Here is a 23,814-nt window from a genome sequence, read left to right on the forward strand (position 1 = left end):
CTGTAGTGAAGTTAAGATTTAAAAGTAAGATTCTCTTAATAATAAGACAGCATTTTTTCTCTTTTTAAAATTGTTAATAGAAACATATGGCAAACATTTAAACATCGCATGGGTGAACTACAGAATTTGTTCATCCCTGCTTGGCATAAAAATAAAACAAAAAAGGTGACTCAACTGTGGCTAACAAGGGAAATTAGGGATAGCATAAGATCCAAGGAGAGGACATATAAATTGGCCAGAAAAAGCAGTAAACCTGAGGATTGGGAGCAGTTTAGGATTCAGCAAAGGAGGACAAAGGGATTAATTAAGAGGGGGAAAATAGAGTATGAGAGTAAGATTTCAGGGAACATAAAAACTGACTGTAAAAGCTTCTATAGATATGTGAAGAGAAAAAGATTGGTGAAGTCAAGCATAGGTCCCTTGCAGTCAGAATCAGGGGAATTTATAACGGGGAACAAAGAAATGGCAGACCAATTAAATATATACTTTGGTTCTGTCTTCACAAAGGAGGACAAATAACCTCCCAGAGATGTCGGGGAACACAGGGTCTAATGAGAGGGAGGAACTGAATGAAATCAGTATTTGTAGGGAAATGGTGTTAGGGAAATTGATGGGATTGAAGGCCGATAAATCCCCAGGGCCTGATAATCTATATCCTAGGGTATTAAGGAAGTGGCGCTAGAAATAGTAGATGCATTGCTGGTCATCTTCCAAAATTCTATAGATTCTGGAACAGTTCCCATGGATTGGAGGGTAGCTAATGTTACCCCACTATTCAAAAAAGGTGGTAGAGAGAAAACGGGGAATTATAGACCGGTAAGCCTGACATCGGTAGTGGGAAAATGCTAGAGTCCATTATAATAGATGTAATAGCAGAGCACTTGGAAAACAGTGACAGGATCGGACAAAGTCAACATGGATTTACAAAAGGTAAATCGTGCTTGACTAATCTACTGGAATTTTTTGAGGATGTAACTGATAGAATAGATAAGGGAGAACCAGTGGATGTGGTGTATTTGGACTTTCGGAAGGCTTTTGATAAGGTCCCGCATAAGAGATTAGCGTGTAAAGTTAAGGCACATGGGATTGGGGGCAAGGTACTGACTTGGATAGAGAACTGTTTGGCAGACAGGAAGCAAAGAGTTGGAATAACTGGGTCTTTTTCCGAGTGGCAGGCAGTGACTCGTGGGGTACCGCAGGGATCGGTCCTAGGACCCCAGCTATTCACAATATATATTAATGATCCAGATGATGGAACTAGATGTAATATCTCCAAGTTTGCAGATGACACAAAGCTGGGTGGGCATGTGTGCTGTGAGGAGGATGCTGAGAAACTCCAGTATGATTTGGATAGGTTGGGTGATTGGGCAGATGCATGGCAGATGCAGTATAATGTGGATAAATGCGAGGTTATCCACTTTGGTGGCAAAAACAGGAAGGCAGATTATTATCTGAACGACAATAGATTGGGAGAAGGGGAAGTGCAACGAGACCTGGGTGTCCTTGTGCAGCAGTCGCTGAAGGTAAGCATGCAGGTGCAGCAGGCGGTTAAGAAGACAAATGGTATGTTGGCCTTCGTAGCGAGAGGGTTTGAGTACAGGAACAAGGATGTCTTGCTGCAGTTGTACAGGGCCTTGGTGAGACCACACCTTGAGTATTGTGTGCAGTTTTGGTCGCCTTATCTGAGGAAGGATGTTCTTGCCATGGAGGGAGTGCAGCAAAGATTCACCAGACTGATACCTGGGATGGCAGGAATGACGTATGAGTAGAGATTGGGTCGATTGGGCTTATACTCGCTGGAGTTTAGAAGAATGAGAGGGGATCTCATTGAAGCTTATAAAATTCTAACAGGACTAGACAGACTAGATGCAGGAAGGATGTTCCCGATGGCGGGGGAGTCCAGAACCAGGGGTCACAGTCTAAGGATAAGGGGTAAGCCATTTAGGACAGGGATGAGGAGGAATTTCTTCACCCAGAGAGTGGTGAACCTGTGAAATTCGCTACCACAGAAGGCAGTTGAGGCCAATTCATTAAATATATTCAAGAAGGAGTTAGATATATTTCTGAAGGCTAAAGGGATCAAGGGATATGGGGAGAAGGCAGGGACAGGGTACTGAGTTTGGATGATCAGCCATGATCTCATTGAATGGTGGCGCAGGCTCGAGGGGCCGAATGGCCTACTGCAGCTCCTATCTTCCATGTTTCTATATTTCTAAACTATAAACCACAAAAATTAATTTTGGAAAAAAGCGAGAAAGTGAGAAATACTCACCAACCAATCACTTACCTGCTTTCTGGTGAAGTCACACTTTGATTACTTTTTACTTCTCTCTGCTGCTGCCGGTGAGTCTGGCCCGCTCTCTCTCTCTCTCTCTCCCCGCTCCTTAACTCCTTGGTCGCCGCGCTCAGTCTCCACCCAGGGCCACTTTCTCTGCTGCCGCCGGTGAGTCTGGGCCACTGTCTCTCTCCCCGCTCCTTAACTCCTCGGTCTTCGCGCTCAGTCTCCACCCAGGGCCGCTCTCGCTGCTGCCGCCGGTGAGTCTGGGTCACTCTCTCTCTCCCCGCTCCTTAACTCCTCAGTCTCCGTGCTTAGTCTCCACCCAGGGCCGCTCTCGCTGCTGCCGCCAGTGAGAATGTTGCGATTGACTGATTCACCAACTGTAAATTGCATGTTGGTTCTTTAATAAATGTATATTTTTAGAATTGTCTCATATAAGAGTTCTGTATCAAAAACTCGTGAACTCAATCTCTGTACACTCTTTGGTGAGGAGTTGCAGAATTCTGAGGGAGTTTTCCGGACCCTCATACTATCCGGAATGTTACAGTCTAGCTAAACTTATTAAAAGCGCTATCTGGAGGACGGTAACATTCTCGGGTTGTTCCTTTCCTTCAGGGAGAGATAGCCCGGACCTTTAGACCCTATTAAGCATCTTTAGGATTCGGTTACCTCAAACTTTAGTTGAAGGTGAATATCTGAGAAATACGCCTGATCCAGGGTAGCCCTAGAGGGCCTAGGACTAGTAATTATCCCTTCAAATAGATCTGCAAAATCTTATCCCAAACCTCCAACAACAAGGTTGTTGCATTTGAATGTCAGCCATGTTACAGGAGCGCTTTTAAAGTGCTGCGCCAATGACTACAAATCATGTCCTCCAGCAACTCGTCTCCTTGCAGCTGGCCTGTTTCTGACAAGACCAGAAACAGGAGCCAGAAGCACGAAAATGGGAAACCACTATCAAAATAGGATTAGCAAGGCAAATCACAGAATCACAGAAACCCCACAGTGCAGATAGAGGCCATTTCGGCCCATCGAGCCTGCACCGACACATATCCCACCCAATCCCCATAACCCCTACACCAACACATATCCCACCCTATCCCTGTAACCCCACGTATTTAATCCCCCTAACACTAAGGGTCAATTTATCATAGCCAATCAACCTAACCCGTAATAGGATCTTAACTGCCTTAACTACCTGTCCCACCGGTTCCAGTCGGGTCAGTTTGGGAGCGGCTGAACAGACACTCACGAAAATTGGGTGGGGCAGGATAGAGTCGGTTTGGGTGTCTAAAGCCATTTTTTTACGATTTTCTCTGCCAACCCGCCTCAAAACCTACCTCCTCAGGGCTACTAAAATCGAGCCCCAGGTTTCAGATGTGGATGGAGTCCGTACTAATCTAGTACGTCATGAGCAGCAGTCAGGAGTGGGGATTCGACCTGTTTTTTTTCCTCTTTCCTAATAAAGGGACACTGAGGACAATTGTGCTGTCCCATATCGCTTTGGTTTAGATCAATTTAACCTTCAACAGACCAGGGATTGAACCTGGGACCTTCCTAGATTTATTAGAATTTTACCGGGGATGAGGGAATTCAGTTATGTGGAAAGACTGGAGAAGCTGGAGTGGTTCTCCTTAGATCAGAGAAGGTTAAGAGGAGATTTGATAGAGGTCTTCAAAATCATGAATGGTTTTGATAGAGCAAATAAGGAGAAACTGTTTCCAGTGGAAGAAGGGTCGGTAACCAGAGGTCACAGATTTAACGTGATTGGCAAAAGAACCAGAGGCGACATGAGGAAACTTTTTTCACGCAGTGTATTGTTGTGATCTGGAATGCACTGTCTGAAAGGGTGGTGTAAGCAGATTCAATAATAACTTTCAAAAGGGAATTGGATATATACTGGAAGGGAAAAATTTACAGGGCTATGGGAAAGAGCAGGGAAGTGGGACTAATTGGATAGCTCTACCAAAGAGCCGACGTAGGCACGATGGACCGAATGGCCTTCTGTGCTGTATCATTCAATGATTCTATGATTCTTAGTTTGTATGGTTCAGTGTCACAGTTTACCCACTGACTTACTGAGGAGAAAATGCATTTTGAAAGACCTCATCATATCTTAAAATACTTCACACAATGAATTTATTTTGGAATTCAGTGCTTGTTATTTAGGTGAAAGCAGATTTGCTGCAGCAATGTTCTCCAAACAGATGTGAGATAAATGAGCAGTTAATCTGTTTCTGGTGGTATTGGTTGAGGGAGGAGTGTTGGCCAGGGACTCAGCGAGAAATCCCTGCTCCCCTTCGAATCTTTAGCATCCACTTGAACAGGTAGACTCCTTTTGATTTAACATCTCACATTTAACAATGCAGAGCCCTCTCTGTATTGCAGTGATAGTCTAGATTGGATGGGGTACTAGTGCAAGACTCAAAATCCATGATGCTCTGACCCGGTATCAGTCTTTACAGTAGAGGACACTAAGAATATCCCAACACTGGACAAACAGGGGGCTCTAGGGGGGGAGGAACTAAATACAATTAAAATCACTAAGGAAGTGGTACTTGGTAAAATAATGGGACTCAAGGCGGATAAATCCCCTGGACCTGATGGCTTGCATCCCAGGGTCTTGAGGGAAGTAGCGGTAGGGATTGTGGATGCATTGGTAATAATTTTCCAAAACTCACTGGACTCAGCAAAGGTCCCGGCAGATTGGAAAACTGCTAATGTAACACCATTATTTAAAAAGGGTAGTAGGCAGAAGGCTGGAAACTATAGACCTGTTAGCCTAACATCTGTGGTTGGTAAAATGTTAGAGTCCATTATTAAGGAGACAGTAACGGGACATTTGGATAAACACAATTTAATAGGGCAAACTCAGCATGGTTTCATGAAGGGGAAGTCATGTTTAACAAATTTGCTTGAGTTTTTTGAGGAAGTAACATACAGGGTGGATAAAGGGGAACCAGTGGACGTAGTGTATTTAGACTTCCAAAAGGCATTTGACAAGGTGCCACACAAAAGATTATTGCTCAAGATAAAAAATCACGGGATTGGGGGTAATATTCTGGCATGGGTGGAGGATTGGCTCTCTAACAGAAAGCAGAGAGTTGGGATAAATGGTTCGTTCTCAGATTGGCAACCAGTAACTAGTGGTGTTCCGCAGGGGTCAGTGCTGGGTCCCCAACTCTTTACAATCTATATTAACGATTTGGAGGAGGGGACCGAGTGTAACATATCAAAGTTTGCAGATGATACAAAGATGGGACGGAAAGTAGTGAGTGAGGAGGACATAAAAAACCTGCAAAGGGACATAGACAGGCTAAGTAAGTGGGCAGAGATTTGGCAGATGGAATACAATACTGGAAAGTGTGAAGTTATGCACTTTGGCAGGAAAAATCATAGAGCAAGTTATTATCTTAATGGCAAGAAACTGGAAAGTACTGTAGTACAAAGGGATCTGGGGGTCCTGGTGCACGAAACTCAAAAAGTTAGTATGCAGGTGCAGCAAGTGATCAAGAAGGCCAATGGAATGTTGGCTTTTATTGCTAGGGGGTTGGAATATAAAAACAGGGAGGTATTGCTGCAGTTGTACAAGGTATTGGTGAGGCCGCACCTGGAATACTGCATACAGTTTTGGTGTCCATACTTAAGAAAAGACATACTTGCTCTCGAGTCAGTCCAAAGAAGGTTCACTCGGTTAATCCCGGGGATGAGGGGGTGGTCATATGAGGAGAGGTTGAGTAGATTGGGACTCTACTCATTGGAGTTCAGAAGAATGAGAGGCGATCTTATTGAAACATATAAGATTGTGAAGGGGCTTGATCGGGTGGATGCGGTGAGGATGTTCCCAATGATGGGTGAAACTAGAACTAGGGGGCATAATCTTAAAATAAGGGGCTGCTCATTCAAAACTGAGATGAGGAGAAACTTCTTCACTCAGAGGGTGGTAGGTTTGTGGAATTTGCTGCCCCAGAAAGCTGTGGGAGCTACATCATTAAATAAATTTAAAACAGAAATAGATAGTTTCCTAGAAGTAAAGGGAATAAAGGGTTACGGGGAGCGGGCAGGAAATTGGACATGAGTCTCGGTTCGGAATGGTCATGGCCCTGTGGGTAGTGGAGCGGGCCCAGGGGCCGTGTAGCCTTGTTCTGCTCCTACTGTGTTCTAATTCTGTTAGATTTCAGGAGGTGGTTTTATTCCTGTTCCTGGCTGGGGTGGAGATCGCCTTTACAGAAGGTAAGTACTGTAGAAAATATAGGGACAGAGTGATCTCCTGGAAGAATTTTGATCGCCTAGATGGGTCGGAGAGGAATTTCCCAGATTTTTTTCTCCCAAATTGGCCATTGGGTCTTTATCTGGTTTTTCGCCTCTCCCGGGAGATCACATGGGTTCGGGTGAGTGATAGAAGATTTGAGGTTAGGATCAGATCAGCCATGATCTTATTGAATGGTGGAGCAGGCTCGAGGGGCCGATTGGCCTACTCCTGCTCCTATTTCTTATGTTCTTATGTTCTTATGACCCGGGATGACCGTGCTACTAATTGAGCCAAGCTGACACTGAAGCACATGTCAGGCACGTTAACTTGCCTGATGAGAAAATTTGAGTGGAAGTTGCACATTGTTTTATTACACTGAACTCCATCCCCCACCCGGATGGCCTGAGGGCGCTCCGTTTCTTCCTTGAACAGAGGCCCAACCAGTCCCCATCCACCACCACCCTCCTCCGCCTGGCTGAACTTGTTCGCACATTGAACAACTTCTCCTTTAACTCCACTCATTTCCTGCAAATCAAAGGTGTTGCTATGGGTACCCGCATGGGTCCTAGCTATGCCTGCCTTTTCGTGGGCTATGTGGAACAATCTTTGTTCCAGTCTTACTCGGGTCCCCTCCCTCACCTCTTGTTCCGATACATTGATGACTGTATCGGTGCCGTTTCCTGCTCTCGCCCCGAACTTGACAATTTCACTCACTTTGCCTCCAATTTCCACCCTTCCCTCACCTTCACATGGTCCATCTCTGACCCTTCCCTTCCCATCCTCGGCTTCTCCGTCTCCATCTCTGGGGACAGGTTATCAACCAATATTCACTACAAGCCCACTGACTCCCACAGCTACCTGGACTACACTTCCTCCCACCTCGCTTCCTGTAAGGACTCTATTCCATTCTCCCAGTTTCTCCGTCTCTGCCGTATCTGCTCCGACGATGCCACCTTCCACACCAGTGCTTCAGACATGTCTTCCTTTTTCCGCAACCGAGGATTCCCCTCTACCGTGGTTGACACTACCCTCGACCGTGTCAGTTCTATCTCCCGCACTTCTGCCCTCACCCCTGCCCCTCCCTCCCGGAACCACGATAGGGTTCCCCTTGTCCTCACGTTTCACCCCACCAGCCTCCACATTCAACGGATCATCCTCCGGCATTTCCGCTACCTCCAAAGTGATCCCACCACCAAACGTATCTTCCCCTCCCCTCCCCTTTCAGCATTCCGTAGGGACCACTCCCTCCGAGACACCCTAGTCCACTCCTCTATCACCCCAAACAGCCCTTCCCCTTCACCTGGCACCTTCCCGTGCAAGCGAAGGAGATGTAACACCTGCCGCTATACCTCCCCCCTTCCCACTGTACAGGGCCCCAAACACCCCTTCCAGGTGAAACAGCGATTTACTTGTACTTCTCGCAATCTAGTATACTGTATTCGCTGCTCACGATACGGTCTCCTCTACATTGGGGAGACCAAACGCAGATTGGGTGACCGCTTTGCGGAACACCTCCGTTCAGTCCGTAAGGGTGACCCCGAGCTTCCGGTCGCCTGTCATTTTAATTCACTGCTCCATTCCCACTCGGACCTCACCGTCCTTGGCCTCTTGTATTGTTCCACAGAAGCTCAACGTAAACTCGAGGAACAGCAACTCATCTTCCGACTAGGCACTCTGCAGCCTTCCGGACTCAATATCGAGTTCAACAATTTCAGATCATAACCTCAGCCCCTATTACTTTTTTACTTGTAATTTCTCCACTCCTTTCCCCCCCCCCCCCCTTTCCTTTTGTTTCTCTCTCACACCTGGCAGCTATCTCTTGCCCTGCCAGTACACTTCACACCTAATCTCAGCCTATTACAATCTCGTCTAGCTTCGAACACCTTTTATTGTCTCTTTTACTTCTTTTGTTTCTTTCACTTCTTTTGTCCGATCGCAGCCCTGCCTTCGATCTATTTTCTTTTCTTTCCAGTTTTGAAGAAGGGTTCAGAAATGTCAACTCAAATTTCTCTCCATGGATGTTGCCTGACCTGCTGAGTTTTTCCAGCATTTTCTGTTGTTATTTCAGAATAACTGCTAACTATTTATCTTCACTCACACTGTGATTTTGCTGAAAATTCACAATGGATGTGATGTAAGAAAACTACTAGGCACTTGGTCTAAGCGTTAAACAAAGCTTTAATCAACTGTTTTACAACATGGAGGTCTAGTGTGTCCTTCACTAGTTCCTGTTAAGAATGTCCTGCGCAAGCTGGGCCCGTGCCCAAGTACTTATACTCTCCCTGGACAGCGCCACTCCTAGGCCGCTCAGTATTATTTCATAAGTCTTTCTTTCATGAATGACTGATTCATGTCAGGATGCAAACTAGTAGCACAAAAATTAAGCCTTATCTCTTGTTGGGTCTTACCAACTAATTGCTTTGTTGCACACTCACTGCATCTCTGTTTTGTACACTGTCTTGTTCTGATTGTGTCTCTCACTGGCTGATTTACTCTCTATTCCTCTTCTGCAATGTCTCTCCCAATGGCTGCCTCCTTTCTCTGTATCTCTCTCTCGCTAACTAGCTGTTATTCTCCCTAATTGACTGTCTCTCTGGCTGCCTGTCTCTCCTCCTCTTGATCTATCTTTCTCTCACTGGCTATCACTCCTCCTGACTGCTGCCTCTCTCTCCTCCTCTTAATCTATCTTTCTCTCACTGGCTATCACTCCTCCTGACTGCTGCCTCTCTCCCCTCCTCTTGATCTATCTTTCTCTCACTAGCTATCACTCCTCCTGACTGCTGCCTCTCTCATTTTCTATCTTTCTGCCTCTACGACTTTTCAGGCACTCATCTTTATTGTTATTTTTAGAATCATAGAACCTAACAGAACAGGAGGAGGCCATTTGGCCTGTCGTACCTGTGCCAGCTCTCTGGAAGAGCTGTCCAATTTTGTCTTGCGATTATCTGAATTAATTTATCCCAAACATTTCATTTCACCCCTAACTTCCGATTTCTCCTGCTTTCAGCAACACCTGATGTTACGCATGGCAATCCACTTCCCAGGTAGGTCAGGGATCACCTCTTTGGTTTTCCGTTATCTTTTTATCCCTACAACGGTTTCCCTCTCCTGAAGGCATTGACGAATGCTGGGATAGGGTTCCACCGTGTCAGCCACCCTTTGGCAACCCAGCTAAGTGGTCTTTCTTCATGTGCGAGACCAGACTATCAGTAGCGTAAGCTATCTGACCACAGGGGACATCACAATTCAACCTGATTCTGTCCTCCCCCATGTTTGCATATATATAAATTCCAGCAAGGGTCATTGGATAGTGATTATGAGCAGGACCCTTGGCTGATTTTTCTTTCCTAGCCCGGAGCTGCTGAGACCAATCGTAGTGTCCTCCGGTTACCTATCAGGGATCAGCTAACGCAGCAGAGATGGGGTTGCAAACCCTCCAGGATTGCCCTGGAGTCTCCAGGAATTAATGATTAACACTGCTGCAAGCAACCCAGGAGAAAAATTATAGGGGCATTAAAAAAAGTTGTATGTTTTCTTTTCATTTTTTTGAGCAATTTTATTTATTAGTTATAAAAACATTGGAGATGGGAACAAAGGCTATTTGATTGGTTGGGGCAGTTGGAGGCGGGAGAGCATGTGATCAAATCCCCAGAGTTGGCGACCCTAAGCACAGACTGGGGATCAATCTTGGGAGGCTTTGATCTGTATGGTTCAAGTCTATGCTGAGCAGCTCATTTATCAGTTGGAGTCCCCCCTTGAGTTTCCTACAGTACTGTACAATCCAAACCACGAAAAACCACATCAGAGGCATCATGAAATATTTGAAAACAAACCTTTATTTTTTGTCAACTATAAAGACAATGTTAATTAAATAAAAGACACAGCATTAGTTTCCTATTGTGTATGTAATTCACAGCGTAGACTCCCTAGTTTCTGTAAGAATATATGTCATTTTTTAAGGGGATGGAGGGTGTGTTATTTTAACATATGCATCAATATTTGAAATACACATCATGGTTCTAGAAAATCACACTCTTTGTACAGGAGTTTGTTAGAACAATTTGGATTCTGTTATGAGTTTGCCATGCAACAAAAATATAATAAAATGATGTTTAAACATAGCGATGGTTTCTGATTGGTTGAGCACGATCGTAACTGCCTCCCTCCCCCCCCTCCCCATGAACTCAGTTTTGTTCCATTATTGAACATTGTAATCTGCATCAGAACTGTTGTTGTGAATAATTATATTAAGCGACTTGAATCAGCATCAGGGGATCAAGTTACCTAATACTGCATTGATCAGCCAGCTTTTTAGGGGAAGCTAGATAAACATATGAGGGAGAAAGGAATAGAAGGTTACGCTCATAGGGTTAGGTAAAGAGGGGTGGGAGGAGGCTCGTGTTGTGCATAAATACCAGCATGGACCAGTTGGGCTGAATGGCCTATTTCTGTAATCCTATGTAATTCAATTTTGGTTGAAATGAAATAAAATTGTTCTACACTGTCACATCCTACTGTGTATGCTGCCCATTAACATTTATTACAACTCCTTGATCGTGATATGCAAGAAACAGTTTACAGTTACATGTTAACTTATGTTAGAATACAGCACAGGTCCATCAGCATCTACAAAGAGAAACACAGGTTAATGTTTCAGGTATTGACCTGAGCTCTGATGAAGTGTTAATAGCAGAAATGTTAACCTATGTTTGCATTACAGATACTAACGGACCTGCCGGAATTTTCTGTTTTTTTATTTCTGTTTTCCAGCATTGGTGTTGGTTTTTTCTCTTTATTTGTACAGTTAAATGATGTTCTGTCAGTTTAGAAGGAAATCTCTACCTAACAGCACGGTGGGAGTACCTTCATCACATGGACTGCAGTGGTTCAAGAAGAATGCCCACCACCTTCTCAAGGGCAACCAGAGATGGGCAATAAATGCCAGCCTTGCCAGCGACACCCATAACCCGAGAATTAAAAAAAAACTGGAATGTACTGGAAAACTGCTGGACACAAGACCAACAGGTGCTGGGCCATCAGGAGTAAGGATACTGTGGGTATGACTAAGAGAGACAGGGTGATCAGGAGCTGGGTGAGCAGGTGCTAAGTTATGGGTACTGGGGCAAGGCTAACAAGGACAGTGTCATTTGTGAGAGGGCTTTCAAGGGTCATGCCATCAGAAGCTGTCAGGCAGTTATTCGAAGCATGGCTATTGGAGGGAGGACTAGGTTATCAGTTCATGTAATTAAAGTTTTATCTTGTCATTTTGCTGGCTGATAATATGATATCGCACCTGCAGCAGTGCATTACTAGGTCATCTCACACCTGGTAAAGATCAATAACTCACAGCGACCACTGTCACAAGTAAATAATGTGATGCCCCCCCCACAAGTCAAATAATCCAAGAAATGACCACAACCAGAGTGATATTCTATTTATTCTATGTATTTACATTTAAAAAAATGTAAATATACATTTTATTAACTGTTTCTGTCAGTCCCAGCAATCTAATGACTTTGGGATCTGACTGGATGTTGAATATCTTTATAACATCAATAGAACACTAGGTGCAACAGTTCGTATTTTATAGAGGGTGTAATATGATTTTTCACGCCCCACGTGAAGTATTACCATGGGAAGCAAACTATTAAAATGACATTAATGTCCACAGAATAAAGTAGAAACATAGACAACAGCTGAAAATGAAAGTACAAATGTTGTTGAAAAAAAATTAACAAAACTACACACAACCATAGTCTAAGTCTAATAGTAGTAATGAATTAAAAATAAACGTGTGTTTGTCTATGATTTGGGATGCGGGCTTTGTTTCAAAGTCATCTTTGCTCCATGCCACATCACCCTCTGGTGTGCTGAAAGGCAACAAGCACACGCCTTCTCACCCATTACTGCCTCGACACATCATTACACTGGACGCAAGATGCTGACTATTAAAAACATTACTACTCAGACTAGGGCACGATCCTGAAGTGCATTTGCCTTTGCTGCTTTCATCCTATGTCACAACTATAATCACTAGCGCTTTACTTATTGCTGTCCAGATACTGCCTGTGTTTAATAATGTTAAAACTATTATTTTGTATTAAAAAAAACAAATTTACCACTCTCGCTCTCTCCCTAACATTGTAAGAACCACCACTTTGGAAGTCTCCAAGATGCTTGTTCATCCTGTTTAATATTGCATCAGTAAGCTGTACTTAAAATTTTTGGAACACATTGCTGAAACAAATAGACTCAGCTGCTTTGGAATGATATATTGGTTATGATGTGAACAATTCCTTCCATTGAAGAGGCATTAGTTAGGCTGAGTTTATGGCATAAAGCTCCTTAAAAGGGTCATTCTTGTCTGGTAGAGCAGTTTGGTAAAGATGTTTGCACTTATGTAGAACCTTATCACATCAAAATATCTCGAAACGCTGCACACAGTGAATCTCTTTTTGGAAGTGCAGAAATTATTAAACTTTAATAAAAAACTAAATAAGAACTATATATTTTTTTAAAAATCACAAGAGTCATGCTGCAGCAGATATAGAATCTCCTGCAGTGCAGCTTATCCTAGTGCCTCGTGCAGTTTGTTTCCAGAAATTGCCGTTCTGTAGAGGTTAGCCTAGTGTGCAAATAGCCCCTGTGGTCAGGATCACCCTTATTCTCCAAATTGTTCTAGTATGAACATCTCTGTTCAGATTGGTGGCTTGAAGTTTAGCAGTAAACATCAGTAGAAAAATAGATCAATCAGACACAAGGGCATTAAAGGGGCATTTGCTCCGTGAAAAAAAGTTTTTAACAAACTTTTTTCCAACTTGGGAGGTTGTCATTAAGAGAGTCGATTCATCAGGAGGATACCAGGGGTGGAAAGCTATAGTTATGAGGAGAGACTGGAGACACTGAGACGATTTCCACTGGGGCAGAGAAAGCCGAGAAGATTTAGTCGAGGTTTGTTTTAAATTACGAAGCATTTCGATGGAATGAATAGGAAAGGGCGATTTCCTCTGGTTCGGGAGTCAGTGATGAGGGATCATTAATTAAAAACTAAGGGAATGAGGAGAGAGAGGCTAAAAGCAAGTTCTTTACACAGAGGGTTGCTGGGGCGTGTAATCCTTTGCCACAGGGAATGGTTGAGACACAGACCATTGCATCTCTTAAGGGAAAATTGGACATATATTTGAAACAGAGGAAGATACGAGGCGATGCTGTAGGAAGACTTAATTATATTGCGTGTTTTGTAAATAAATGAAAATAAGATTTTCTCAACACCTTTTCAAAAAGACAGTGCCCCTTTAATTGTGTAAAAAAATGCATTGTAAAAGTGTAACCTTTTCTGGGAATGTTGAATTTCCTTCAGAATCTCACCCTAGAACAAGTGCAACTATTTCACACACTGGCAATACGTTATTTCCCCCCCCCCCCCAAAGTCTTAATTTTGCTGTCTATCAGCAACTGGGAGCCCGTCGCTGACCCCCTTACCCTCACAGTCCCTTTGGATGGCCCCCGGGGACTGCGATTGCCCGGAGATCGAGTGGCACTTGCTGGCCTCCCCGCCGGCCTCTTTGCTGGCTGCCTGGCTGCCTTCTCCGTGCGTCTTCAGGTGCTTGGTGAGGTGGTCGGTCCTCATGAAGACCCGGTTACAGATGGGGCAGAAGAACCTCTTGGAGCCCGTGTGGGTCTGCAGGTGCCGCTGGAGCTCGTCGGAGCGGGTGAAGCGCTTGCCGCAGAAGAGCCAGTTGCAGACGAAAGGCCGGTCTCCGCTGTGCCACCTCAGGTGAGCCTTGAGGTGCGAGGTCTTAACGTAGGCCTTCCCGCAGCCCGGGATGTGGCAGTTGTGAAGGATTTTCTTCTTGTTGCTGCCGTCCGTGGATGTCCCCAGTCTCTCAGCCTCCAAGCAGTTGGGACATCGACAGCTCCCCTGCACCGAGCTTCGAGACAGGGACCGCCTGGTGCTCTTTGCTCTGGTGGCTCCTTCCAGCGTCTGGTTCAGGACCAGGGGCTCCTGGACGGGGTCCGTTTGCTTATATCCGTCCTGGTTGATCATGACTTGGTTTGACTGTATCAAGTGAGTCGGGGGGCCGCAGATCTGGTGGTCGGGCCCATAGCTCCCTAAAGGAGGCTGAAGCCCACCTGGGTGGGTGGAGCTTTGGAGGCCACTCTGCGTGTTCTGAAGGTCCATCCAGCTCGATCCAGCATGTAGGTCCCACCAGGTGGCCGAGAGACCCCCGTCCTCAGTAACACCGCCCTGGTGAGAAGGTCGGAACCAAGAATCGTGATAATGAGCCATGTCGACTCGTGGGTGCAAGGAGTTAGAAAAGTATTCAACTGTTGGGTTGGGTTTGAACTGAACACAATCCTGAGACTTTAAGCTCGGGCTGTTAAGTAAGGCATACTTATTGTTAAAGGAAAAGTTGGGGGCTGTGTTTAATGAGGGGCTAAAGACACTGCTTCCGGACGCGGCGATGCCCAAGTTCTTGGGAAGGGCGGTCGATTTCCAAGAGTTGAAGCCGGTTGTTAAAGGCGATGTCTGCTGTTCTCCGATGCTACTCCATGTGGCAGTTTGCATTGCCGAGGGAGTTTCCAACCGAGGGAGTTTCCACCAAGAGTCGAAGCCGACTGCAAGGAAAAGAAAATGTTACCAGGCAATAAAGGACCATCCTTTATTAAAAAAGGACCAGAAATATCACGTCAAGCTTGCGTGCTACAGTTTGTCATTACATTGTAGTTAGTCAACGAAATTGCAGACCTGTCATGGAAAGGATGTGCTTAATTGCCAACTCTTCGCAGCTACATGTTACGTACAAGATAAATAGCACAATAGCAAAATACTGCAGATGCTGGAAATCCGAAATAACAACAGAAAATGCTGGAAAAACTCAGCAGGCCCGGCAACATCCGTGGAGAGAAAATAAAGTAAACTAGAGATAAATAGCACAACTCGCTAATGGGTTGAGGGAAATTCGTTGGCATTTGTATTAAAAAGATCTACAATCAGAACTAGAAATCTGGACCGTGCAATCAAATGGACAATGTAATTAAAACAGAATTGTCTATCTGATCCCGTTCATTTAGCACGAACCCATTTGATGTGTGGGCATAAGGAATCTCGGGTTTGCCAGCGAGATATTCCGGAGTCATATTTGATCAAAGCAGAAATAAATCCCAAAACCTGGGTTCTGCAGACCTCTAAACTTGAATTGATCGCCTGTTCCCCGCCCCCTAGCCCAATGACTGTCCACGAAGGAGCACAGAGTTTGGCATTAATTAATTAATAAGAGGGAATGAATTTATGGAGCAGAAAAATTGGACCAAAGGGGCACACAACAGGGAAATAATCGATAATGAAAATAAAAAGACTTGCATTTCTATAGCGCCTTTCACGACCACCAGAAGTCCCAAAGCGCTTTACAGCCAATGAAGTACTTTTTGAAGTGTAGTCACTGTTACAATGTGGGAAAGTATCTACTGCTCATTACAAGGGGGGAAAAGGACCGATATGTAAACATATGTACACCACCCAGCTCCCAATTCAACCTCTGTTACAATACAACCTACAAATTCGGAGCCAAATCTTGTAGAATATTTTAATTGTGGTCATTTTCTGCTCACAGTCACTTTGTTCTTCCTTATCACTAACACACACACCTTGTATATATACATTGTGAAGATATATCTGTGAGTTTAATATTGTATTTGGTTTCAGATTTATAGGAAAAGATCAGTCCATTAAATTTACCAAAGGGTTTGCAGACGCAAGATAAGATCAATTTTTTATGGTCCAATGCTTTCCATTAATATACGCGATCAGCGAGCAACCGCTTGTCAGTGTCAAAACTGAGCTATGTCCTGTATATATTTGGAGAGCTTCCTACTTCCTCTCCCGCACTCTGGAAAGCAGGCAAGAAATGGCTTGTCATCATCTAACTTCCAATCTCTCTTGCATTCTTTCTAGCTTCTCTCTACTTTATCGAGACTACTATGGTAATAGCTCCTCTGAACGGTTGTCTCTTGTTCTTTCAAAAGTACCACAGCTTGACCTTGCCTGCTCTCCCTGGTCACTGCATCCTCAATGTATTGAAGTCAAGACTCGCCGCACTGCCTCCTACTTGAACTCATTCTTCCTCAGCACCTGAAAGTTGCGGACACACCTTCACAGTCTTTCCCCCCTTCTACGGGCTACATGTAGGTTTTGAAACTCATTCTGGGCATCACCGAATTACTGCCATTTTCAAACTGGACGGTGTCCTGCACTATAGAGCGTCGTCCTACACCCAGGGTAATCAATAACACACGTCTAGAAATAAACAAAATATTTCTTAATGTTATGCTAAAGCAAAACAAAAATAGAGTTTATGGCTGACGCTGTGCGAAATTCTTAATTCAGCAATTGACCTGTAACTACCACTCTATGATCTTGAGACACAAGGCAAGTTTGGAAGGGGGAAATCCCGACAATTGTGCTGTTCTCAGTAAAATATAATTTAATCATAACACACAAAAAACACAGAGATTGAGTATGAGATGTTATTCCTGAGTGTTAATTTATGGCCACACACTTTGAAAGATTAACAAGAGACTTCCAGCAATTGTGTATTATCTTCACAAACCACTAAGAACGTTCTCAGTGACGGATTGATGAACTTAATTTCTAAATTCTTCAGCACACTGTCAGAAATGTCAAACATGATCATTCCAAGAAGTTGCCGACTCACTCACCTCACAGGAAGCACTCCTAGCAGCTTGTGACATTAGAACACAACTGAGTAACAGCCTGCGACTGAGTTTTAAAAACAAACCAGCCTATTCCTGCGGCGATAACTTCAAACTCAACAATAATATAAGCGTCAAAACGCCGCCTCTGCCGCTTTTCTTGGTTAATCGTACTTGGCGGGAACTCCAAATAATCAGCCAGTGTCTCTTTTTCTTTTTCTAATCCTGTGTTGATCTAAAGAAAAAATGAGTATAATATACACGCATAGTTTGTACTATGACAGACCTGTATTTGTATCTGCCCAGCGTTCAATTCAAAATCCATCGCTTCCTCTCCTATTCTAACCCATGACCTCAAAACTCCTTATCTCCCTGAATCCTTCCCTCGTTATACAATCTGCAGGGTTATAAAACCCAAGCTAAGCATTGCCTAATCATTACTTCCTGTTCATCTCGCCTTTCCTTCTGCACGTTTCAACCTTGTGGGTCTCCCTCAGCCCTATAGAATTCTGAATAATAATAACATCGCAAAGCAAATGATTAGTTTATATTAAATATGTAGATGACAGAAACCCATAAAATCTCTTTCTCTAGTTCTACTTGCCTCTATTTTTATATGTGTTTAACTGAGTGTGACTTTTATTTTGGCAAAACAGAGTCCCTTTAAAAACTGCTGTGTAAGACTTTCGGAATGTAAGTGGAAATCTTTCCCTAGAATAAGAACGTAGATAATGAGGATAATGAGGCTGTGAGGTAGTGATTTGGCAGGTAATATTGCGGTATTATAATGAAACAGGAAAAACTTGATAGAATTATACACACACGCCGATATATATCACAGGCACACATATATATATGTATATATGCTAAATTATAGCATCTTTGATGTACAGGCCAAGTAAGCCCTGAACTATAATGAGTTAGCAGATCTCAATTAAGTTAATCACTAAAACAGAAGTTCTGATGAAAGGTCAACAAGGCCTTGAGGGAGGAGGATGTTGCCTGGGCTGAAGAATTTTGGCTATGAGGAAAGATCGGATAGGCTGGGTTTGTTTTCTTTGGAACAGAGGAGGCTGAGGGGAGACTTGATTGAGGTGTATAAAATTATGAGGGGCTGAAATAGAGTGGATGGGAAGGACCTATTTCCCTTAGCAGAGGGGTCGACAAACAGGGGGCACAGATTTAAAGTAATTGGTCGGAGGTTTAGAGAGGATTTGAGGGGAAATTTCTTCAGACGGTGGTGGGGGTCTGGAACTCACTGCCTGAAAGGGTGGTAGAGGCAGAAACACTCGTCCCGTTTAAAAAGTGCTTGGATACGCACTTGAAGTGCCGAAACCTACAGGGCTACGGACCAAGAGCTGGAAAGTGGGATTAGGGTGGTTAGCTCTTTGTCGGCCGGCACGGACTCGATGGGCCGAAACGGCCTCCTCCGTGCTGTAGATTTCTATGATTCTATGAAAGGAATCAGCCAGGGTTCCTGCCTATTGGAAAGTGTGCCTGTGGGTATGGAGTATGGAGAAGATGGAGTATCTCTCTCTCTCTCATCCACCTCCTCCCCCGCCACCCCGCCACTCACTGTGGGCACCTGGGCGAGGTACAGGGGATGTGGGCTGGAACCCAGCCCTCAGGAAGAGAGGTGTTGGAACTTTACTTTCCCCTCTATACTGAAGCATGGATTCCAAACGCCTGTGTTCCGTATTCTCGCCGATTAAGGATGTCCCAATCCTGGCCATGCACATTGTGGAAAATCGCTGCCTACCTGCTCTTTCGCCGGCGGGGCAAATTTCTGTATTCCCTCCTTACTCCGTGAACCCACGGCGGGTTGTTGTAAAAGAACCTTGCCGAGTGTTGACAGCAACAACAGAAACCTTTCCCCCAAATGACAGGACTTTGAAGCGGCGCCGCTTTCAGCAGGTAGTCAGGGCAAAGCCGGGTGTGGGGCCAAGAGTCGCAGTTCCCCTGGGGCTGATGGACACGCAGAGAGGGAGCGGGTTAGCAGTGACCGCGGGGGCTGTTCTTGCAGGCTGCTCTGGGCTCGGCTCGGCTCCTCATTCTGCACTGGCTCCGATTGACGAGTTGCTCTTTTTACCGCGGGATCCGGCGCTGGCTCCTCCCAGCCAGTGACCCGACACCAAACTGCAACTTCACACAAAACCGCAAACAGCCAGCCAGGAACTCCGGCTGACATTCCTGACACTTCACAGGTTCATTATTTTGAGGGGGAGGGGGGTGGGGGGGGGGGGTGGTGTTTAATATCGATTAATGTAATTTTACACCCATGAAACCAAACATCGTCCGATTTCCAAAAAAGACCCGATGAATCCATCGATGCACCTTGTGTTCTATGCAATGTATGTGTTTAATAAACAGCACCTAGACTACTAACGGATTTGATGTCTTCTGCTAGATATTGAGAGAGGTTTTAAGACTGCGATTCTTCTAAAAAGGACTTCAACAGATGCTGCAAAAATAATTCATTGGCCGTAAAGAACTTTGACATGTTTTTGAGAGACTCGATAAGGTGTCACAGAAAGGCAAGTTCTTTCCTTAGAATGATATTTTTCCAGCACTAAATCTATGTCCCGCCACAAGGGTATAAAGGAAAAAAAAAGAAAAAGACTTGTATTTCTATAGCGCCCTTCACGACCACCGGACGTCCCAAAGCGCTTTACAGCCAATGAAGTATTGTTTGAAGTGTAGTCACTGTTGTAATGTGGGAAACTACAAAGATCCACAGACTATGAGCAGTAGAAGATTCTATATGCAGAGGGGCTGCCTTTGGAAGCTGTCCCAAGGCTGGGGGGGAGAGTGTGTGGGGGGAGAGTGTGGGGAGGGTGTGTGGGGAGTGAGTATGTAGGGGGAGAGTGTGTGGGGGGAGAGTGTGTGGGGAGTGAGTGTGTGCGGGGGGAGAGTGTGTGGGGGGAGAGTGTGTGGGGGGAGAGTGTGTGGGGGAGAGTGTGTGGGGGGAGAGTGTGTGGGGAGTGAGTGTGTGTGGGGGGAGAGTGTGTGGGGGAGTGTGTGTGGGGGGAGAGTGTGTGGGGGAGTGTGTGTGGGGGGAGAGTGTGTGGGGAGTGAGTGTGTGTGGGGGAAGTGTGTGTGGGGGAGAGTGTGTGGGGGAGAGTGTGTGGGGAGTGAGTGTGTGGGGGGAGAGTGTGTGGGGAGTGAGTGTGTGTGGGGGAGAGTGTGTGGGGGAGAGTGTGTGGGGGGAGAGTGTGTGGGGAGTGAGTGTGTGGGGGGAGAGTGTGTGGGGAGAGTGTGTGGGGAGAGTGTGTGGGGAGAGTGTGTGGGGGGAGTGTGTGTGGGGGGAGAGTGTGTGGGGGGAGAGTGTGTGGGGAGAGTGTGTGGGGAGAGTGTGTGGGGAGAGTGTGTGTGGGGGGAGAGTGTGTGGGGGAGTGTGTGTGGGGGGAGAGTGTGTGGGGGAGTGTGTGTGGGGGGAGAGTGTGTGGGGGAGTGTGTGTGGGGGGAGAGTGTGTGGGGAGTGAGTGTGTGTGGGGGGAGTGAGTGTGTGTTAGGGGAGTGAGTGTGTGGGGGAGAGTGTGTGGGGAGTGAGTGTGTGGGGAGAGTGTGTGGGGGGAGTGAGTGTGTGTTAGGGGAGTGAGTGTGTGGGGGAGAGTGTGTGGGGAGTGAGAGTGTGTGGAGAGTGAGAGTGTGTGGGGGAGTGAGTGCGTGTTAGGGGAGTGAGTGTGTGGGGGAGAGTGTGTGGGGAGTGAGTGTGTGTTAGGGGAGTGAGTGTGTGGGGGAGAGTGTGTGGGGAGTGAGTGTGTGTGGGGAGTGAGTGTGTGGGGAGTGAGTGTGTGTGGGGAGTGAGTGTGTGGGGGAGAGTGTGTGGGGGAGAGTGTGTGGGGGAGAGTGTGTGTTAGGGGAGTGAGTGTGTGGGGGAGAGTGTGTGGGGAGTGAGTGTGTGTAGGGAGTGAGTGTGTGGGGAGTGAGTGTGTGTGGGGAGTGAGTGTGTGGGCGGTGGGTCTTTGGACCCTAACGGGACACTTGTCGGTTATGGTTTTGCTGTGAATGCGGAGACCGAAGACTAGACAATACATCGGATCTCACCAAGCGATTTCGGTTAACTTGTCTAGTAAGGAAACGACTTCACGAGAGTATTGGCGCTGATGGTTAGAGAGTTTATAATTTATCCATTTTTGGAAGGTCTGGATACAGTAACAACAAAATATATACAACTTTAAATCGCCAAATAAAGTACAAAAGGAATTCAAAAGAACTGTTTTTGAAGGGAGGGACCTGCAACCCTTTAACCTCCACAGCCTCAGGATGTCCTTTCTTGTAGATGAATACAAAACGGATCGGGGGTGAACTCGATCTGACCTGACTTCGCTTGACCAACAGGTTGGCTCCTGTCATCTTTGAACCTGCCAAACGAATGATTGATCCGAGTTCAATGGCGAAGAGATAGCATCCGGCGTCCCTGAGCATCATTCATCTAAATCATTGACAATGCTGCCTTTTGGAGTTCATTGCATCTGATTCAATTACATTAAATAGACCATCCATCTATGTACTGTATAGTATTGTAAAACACCTATCCACAACAACCTGCGTCCATTTATCACCTTCAATGTGGAAACCATTCCGAGACACTTTGCAAAGGAGGGGGGAAATAAATCAAAAGAGCAAAGAAAAGGATGGAGGGAAAAGATTAGGAGGGCTAGCTAAACCAAAGCTTGATGAGAAAGATAAACGTTGAGATGTTTTATAACGGCGGAGAGGGAAGTGGAGAGGTGGAGGAGTTCAGGGAAAGAATTGCGGAGAGCAGCGCCAAAGTGACAAGGTTACATCACCAATCGTGGGGCATAGGGGGGAATGGACCAAAGGTCGGAGTCAGTGAATTAAAGGGGGCAGGAGGAGGTGGCGGAAATTTGGACGAGATGAGTTCATGAAGGTGATTTGAAGGTGAGAATAGGATTTTAAATTCAGTGTGCTGGAGGACAGGGAGTCAGTGTAGGTCAATGGAGTTGGGAATAATGGACGGGACAGGACATGGGCAGTTGAGTTTTGAACAAGTTGGAGTGATGGATAGTGGAGGATGGAAGGCTGGTAAGGAAGACAGTGGGGAAATTGAGTCTAGAGATGACCAAGGCATGGGTGAGGGTTTCAGAAGCAGTAGATAAGGTAGTGGCAGAGACAGGTGATGTGGGGTGGCCGTGGACGTAAGCAGTCTCGGTATTGACTAGGAGGTAGGGTCTGAGTGAAACAGGATGCCAAGATTTCACATGAACTGGTTTAGCCTGAGAAATCGGCCAGGAAGAAGGGTGGAGTCAATGGCAGGGGAGTGGAGTTGAGGGACAAATATTGTCTTCCCAGTGTTCAGTTGGAAGAAATGTTGACTCGTTCATGACTTGATGTGCACAGACAGTCTGACAGCACAGAGGTTGTGGTCGGGTCGAGGGAAGTGGTGTAGAAATAGAGCTGGGTGTCAGCAGCGTACATATGGAAGTGGACCCATGACTGTGGATGGCCATTAAGAGGTGGCATGTAGATGAGGAAGAGGTGGGGGGCAAGGATAGATCCTTGGGGGACTCCAAAATCATGGGGCAGGAAGCGAAGCCATTGATGAAGATAGGCGCCACTTGTCTACCCGTTATGTATCTCTCCATCTCAAGTAGCAACGTAACATTTTAAAGAAAAAGAAACTGCTCGCAATACAGAGCGGATCTCTCAGTATTGGTAGCGAGAAAGCATAGGTTAAAATGTGGAGTACTGATCATTCTTCTGACCGAAACATTGACCTGTCTTTTCGCTCTTCAGATACTGGCTGACCCGCTGTGTATTTGCTATTTTTATTTCAGATTTTTCGCATTTGCAGCAGGTTTTTTAAAATAAATCTAGCGTAAGAAATTTAATGTTGAAATAATGGAATCTACCCATGTAATGCAGCGGTGTGAAGGAACATTAATGTAACTACGCATCTGTCTGAAAAAACGGTCGCACCATCAAAGCTGAAGGCAACAACTCTCCATTTATACATTCTTCATAATTTATTTACCATAAGCATTTTCGGATCGAATTATCGGTTGTTGTGTGATGGGAATCTTGCGCTGCACTTCAGTGCCCGAGGCAGAGGGAATGCAGACTGTGTCCGGTTCTCGGTTTCCATAGACAGTGTGGAATCGAACAATGTTCTCCTGAATGCTTGGGGCTTCGGTTGAACCCCATCTGTATGATGTTGGGAGAGGAGGGTAACATCAGAAAACAATCTTTATGAGAAATATACAAGGACAGGGCAAATCCAACTATTCACAGTCGGACTTCAAGACCAACAAATTATTTTTGAAGAATTTGGAAGTCATTCGTTCAAAGTGGCTGCCTGACTCTTTTATCCCAGCGAAAACGATTCAGACTTTACATGATCGAAATGTTCAGGCTGCAAAAGATCAGGGTGTCCAGGTTTTAAAAATGAAATTGATGAGATTATTGGTACACACAATTGCAGATTGTTGGGGTACACGGGGGATTGTTGGGGTACACGGGGGGGGTTGTTGGGGTACACGGCGGGGGGGTGTTGTTGGGGTACACGGGGGATTGTTGGGGTACACGGGGGGGTTGTTGGGGTACACGG

At 45.5% G+C, this 23,814-nt stretch overlaps 1 protein-coding gene across 1 annotated transcript; it reads right to left on the minus strand.

Moving 5' to 3' along the window:
- Positions 1–10,239: 10,239 nt before the first annotated feature.
- LOC147101263 (transcription factor Sp6-like) lies at positions 10,240–19,321 on the minus strand. Its single transcript, XM_085966554.1, has 2 exons — positions 19,003–19,321; positions 10,240–15,149 (listed from the first exon to the last, which is right to left on the minus strand). The coding sequence occupies exon 2, from the start codon at positions 15,097–15,099 to the stop codon at positions 13,963–13,965; it is 1,137 nt and encodes a 378-aa protein (XP_085822680.1). The 5' UTR covers positions 15,100–15,149; positions 19,003–19,321; the 3' UTR covers positions 10,240–13,962.
- Between the last annotated feature and the right edge of the window lie 4,493 nt (positions 19,322–23,814).

The sequence above is a fragment of the Somniosus microcephalus genome, chromosome 24 (assembly GCF_052327205.1).
Source record: "Somniosus microcephalus isolate GS21.2 chromosome 24, FLI_Smic_1.0, whole genome shotgun sequence".
In the NCBI taxonomy this organism is placed as follows: domain Eukaryota; kingdom Metazoa; phylum Chordata; class Chondrichthyes; order Squaliformes; family Somniosidae; genus Somniosus; species Somniosus microcephalus.

Coding starts and splice junctions, on each gene's coding strand:
- LOC147101263 (XM_085966554.1), bottom strand. CDS start 15,099: ATGCAAACTGCCACATGGAGTAGCATCGGAGAACAGCAGACATCGCCT.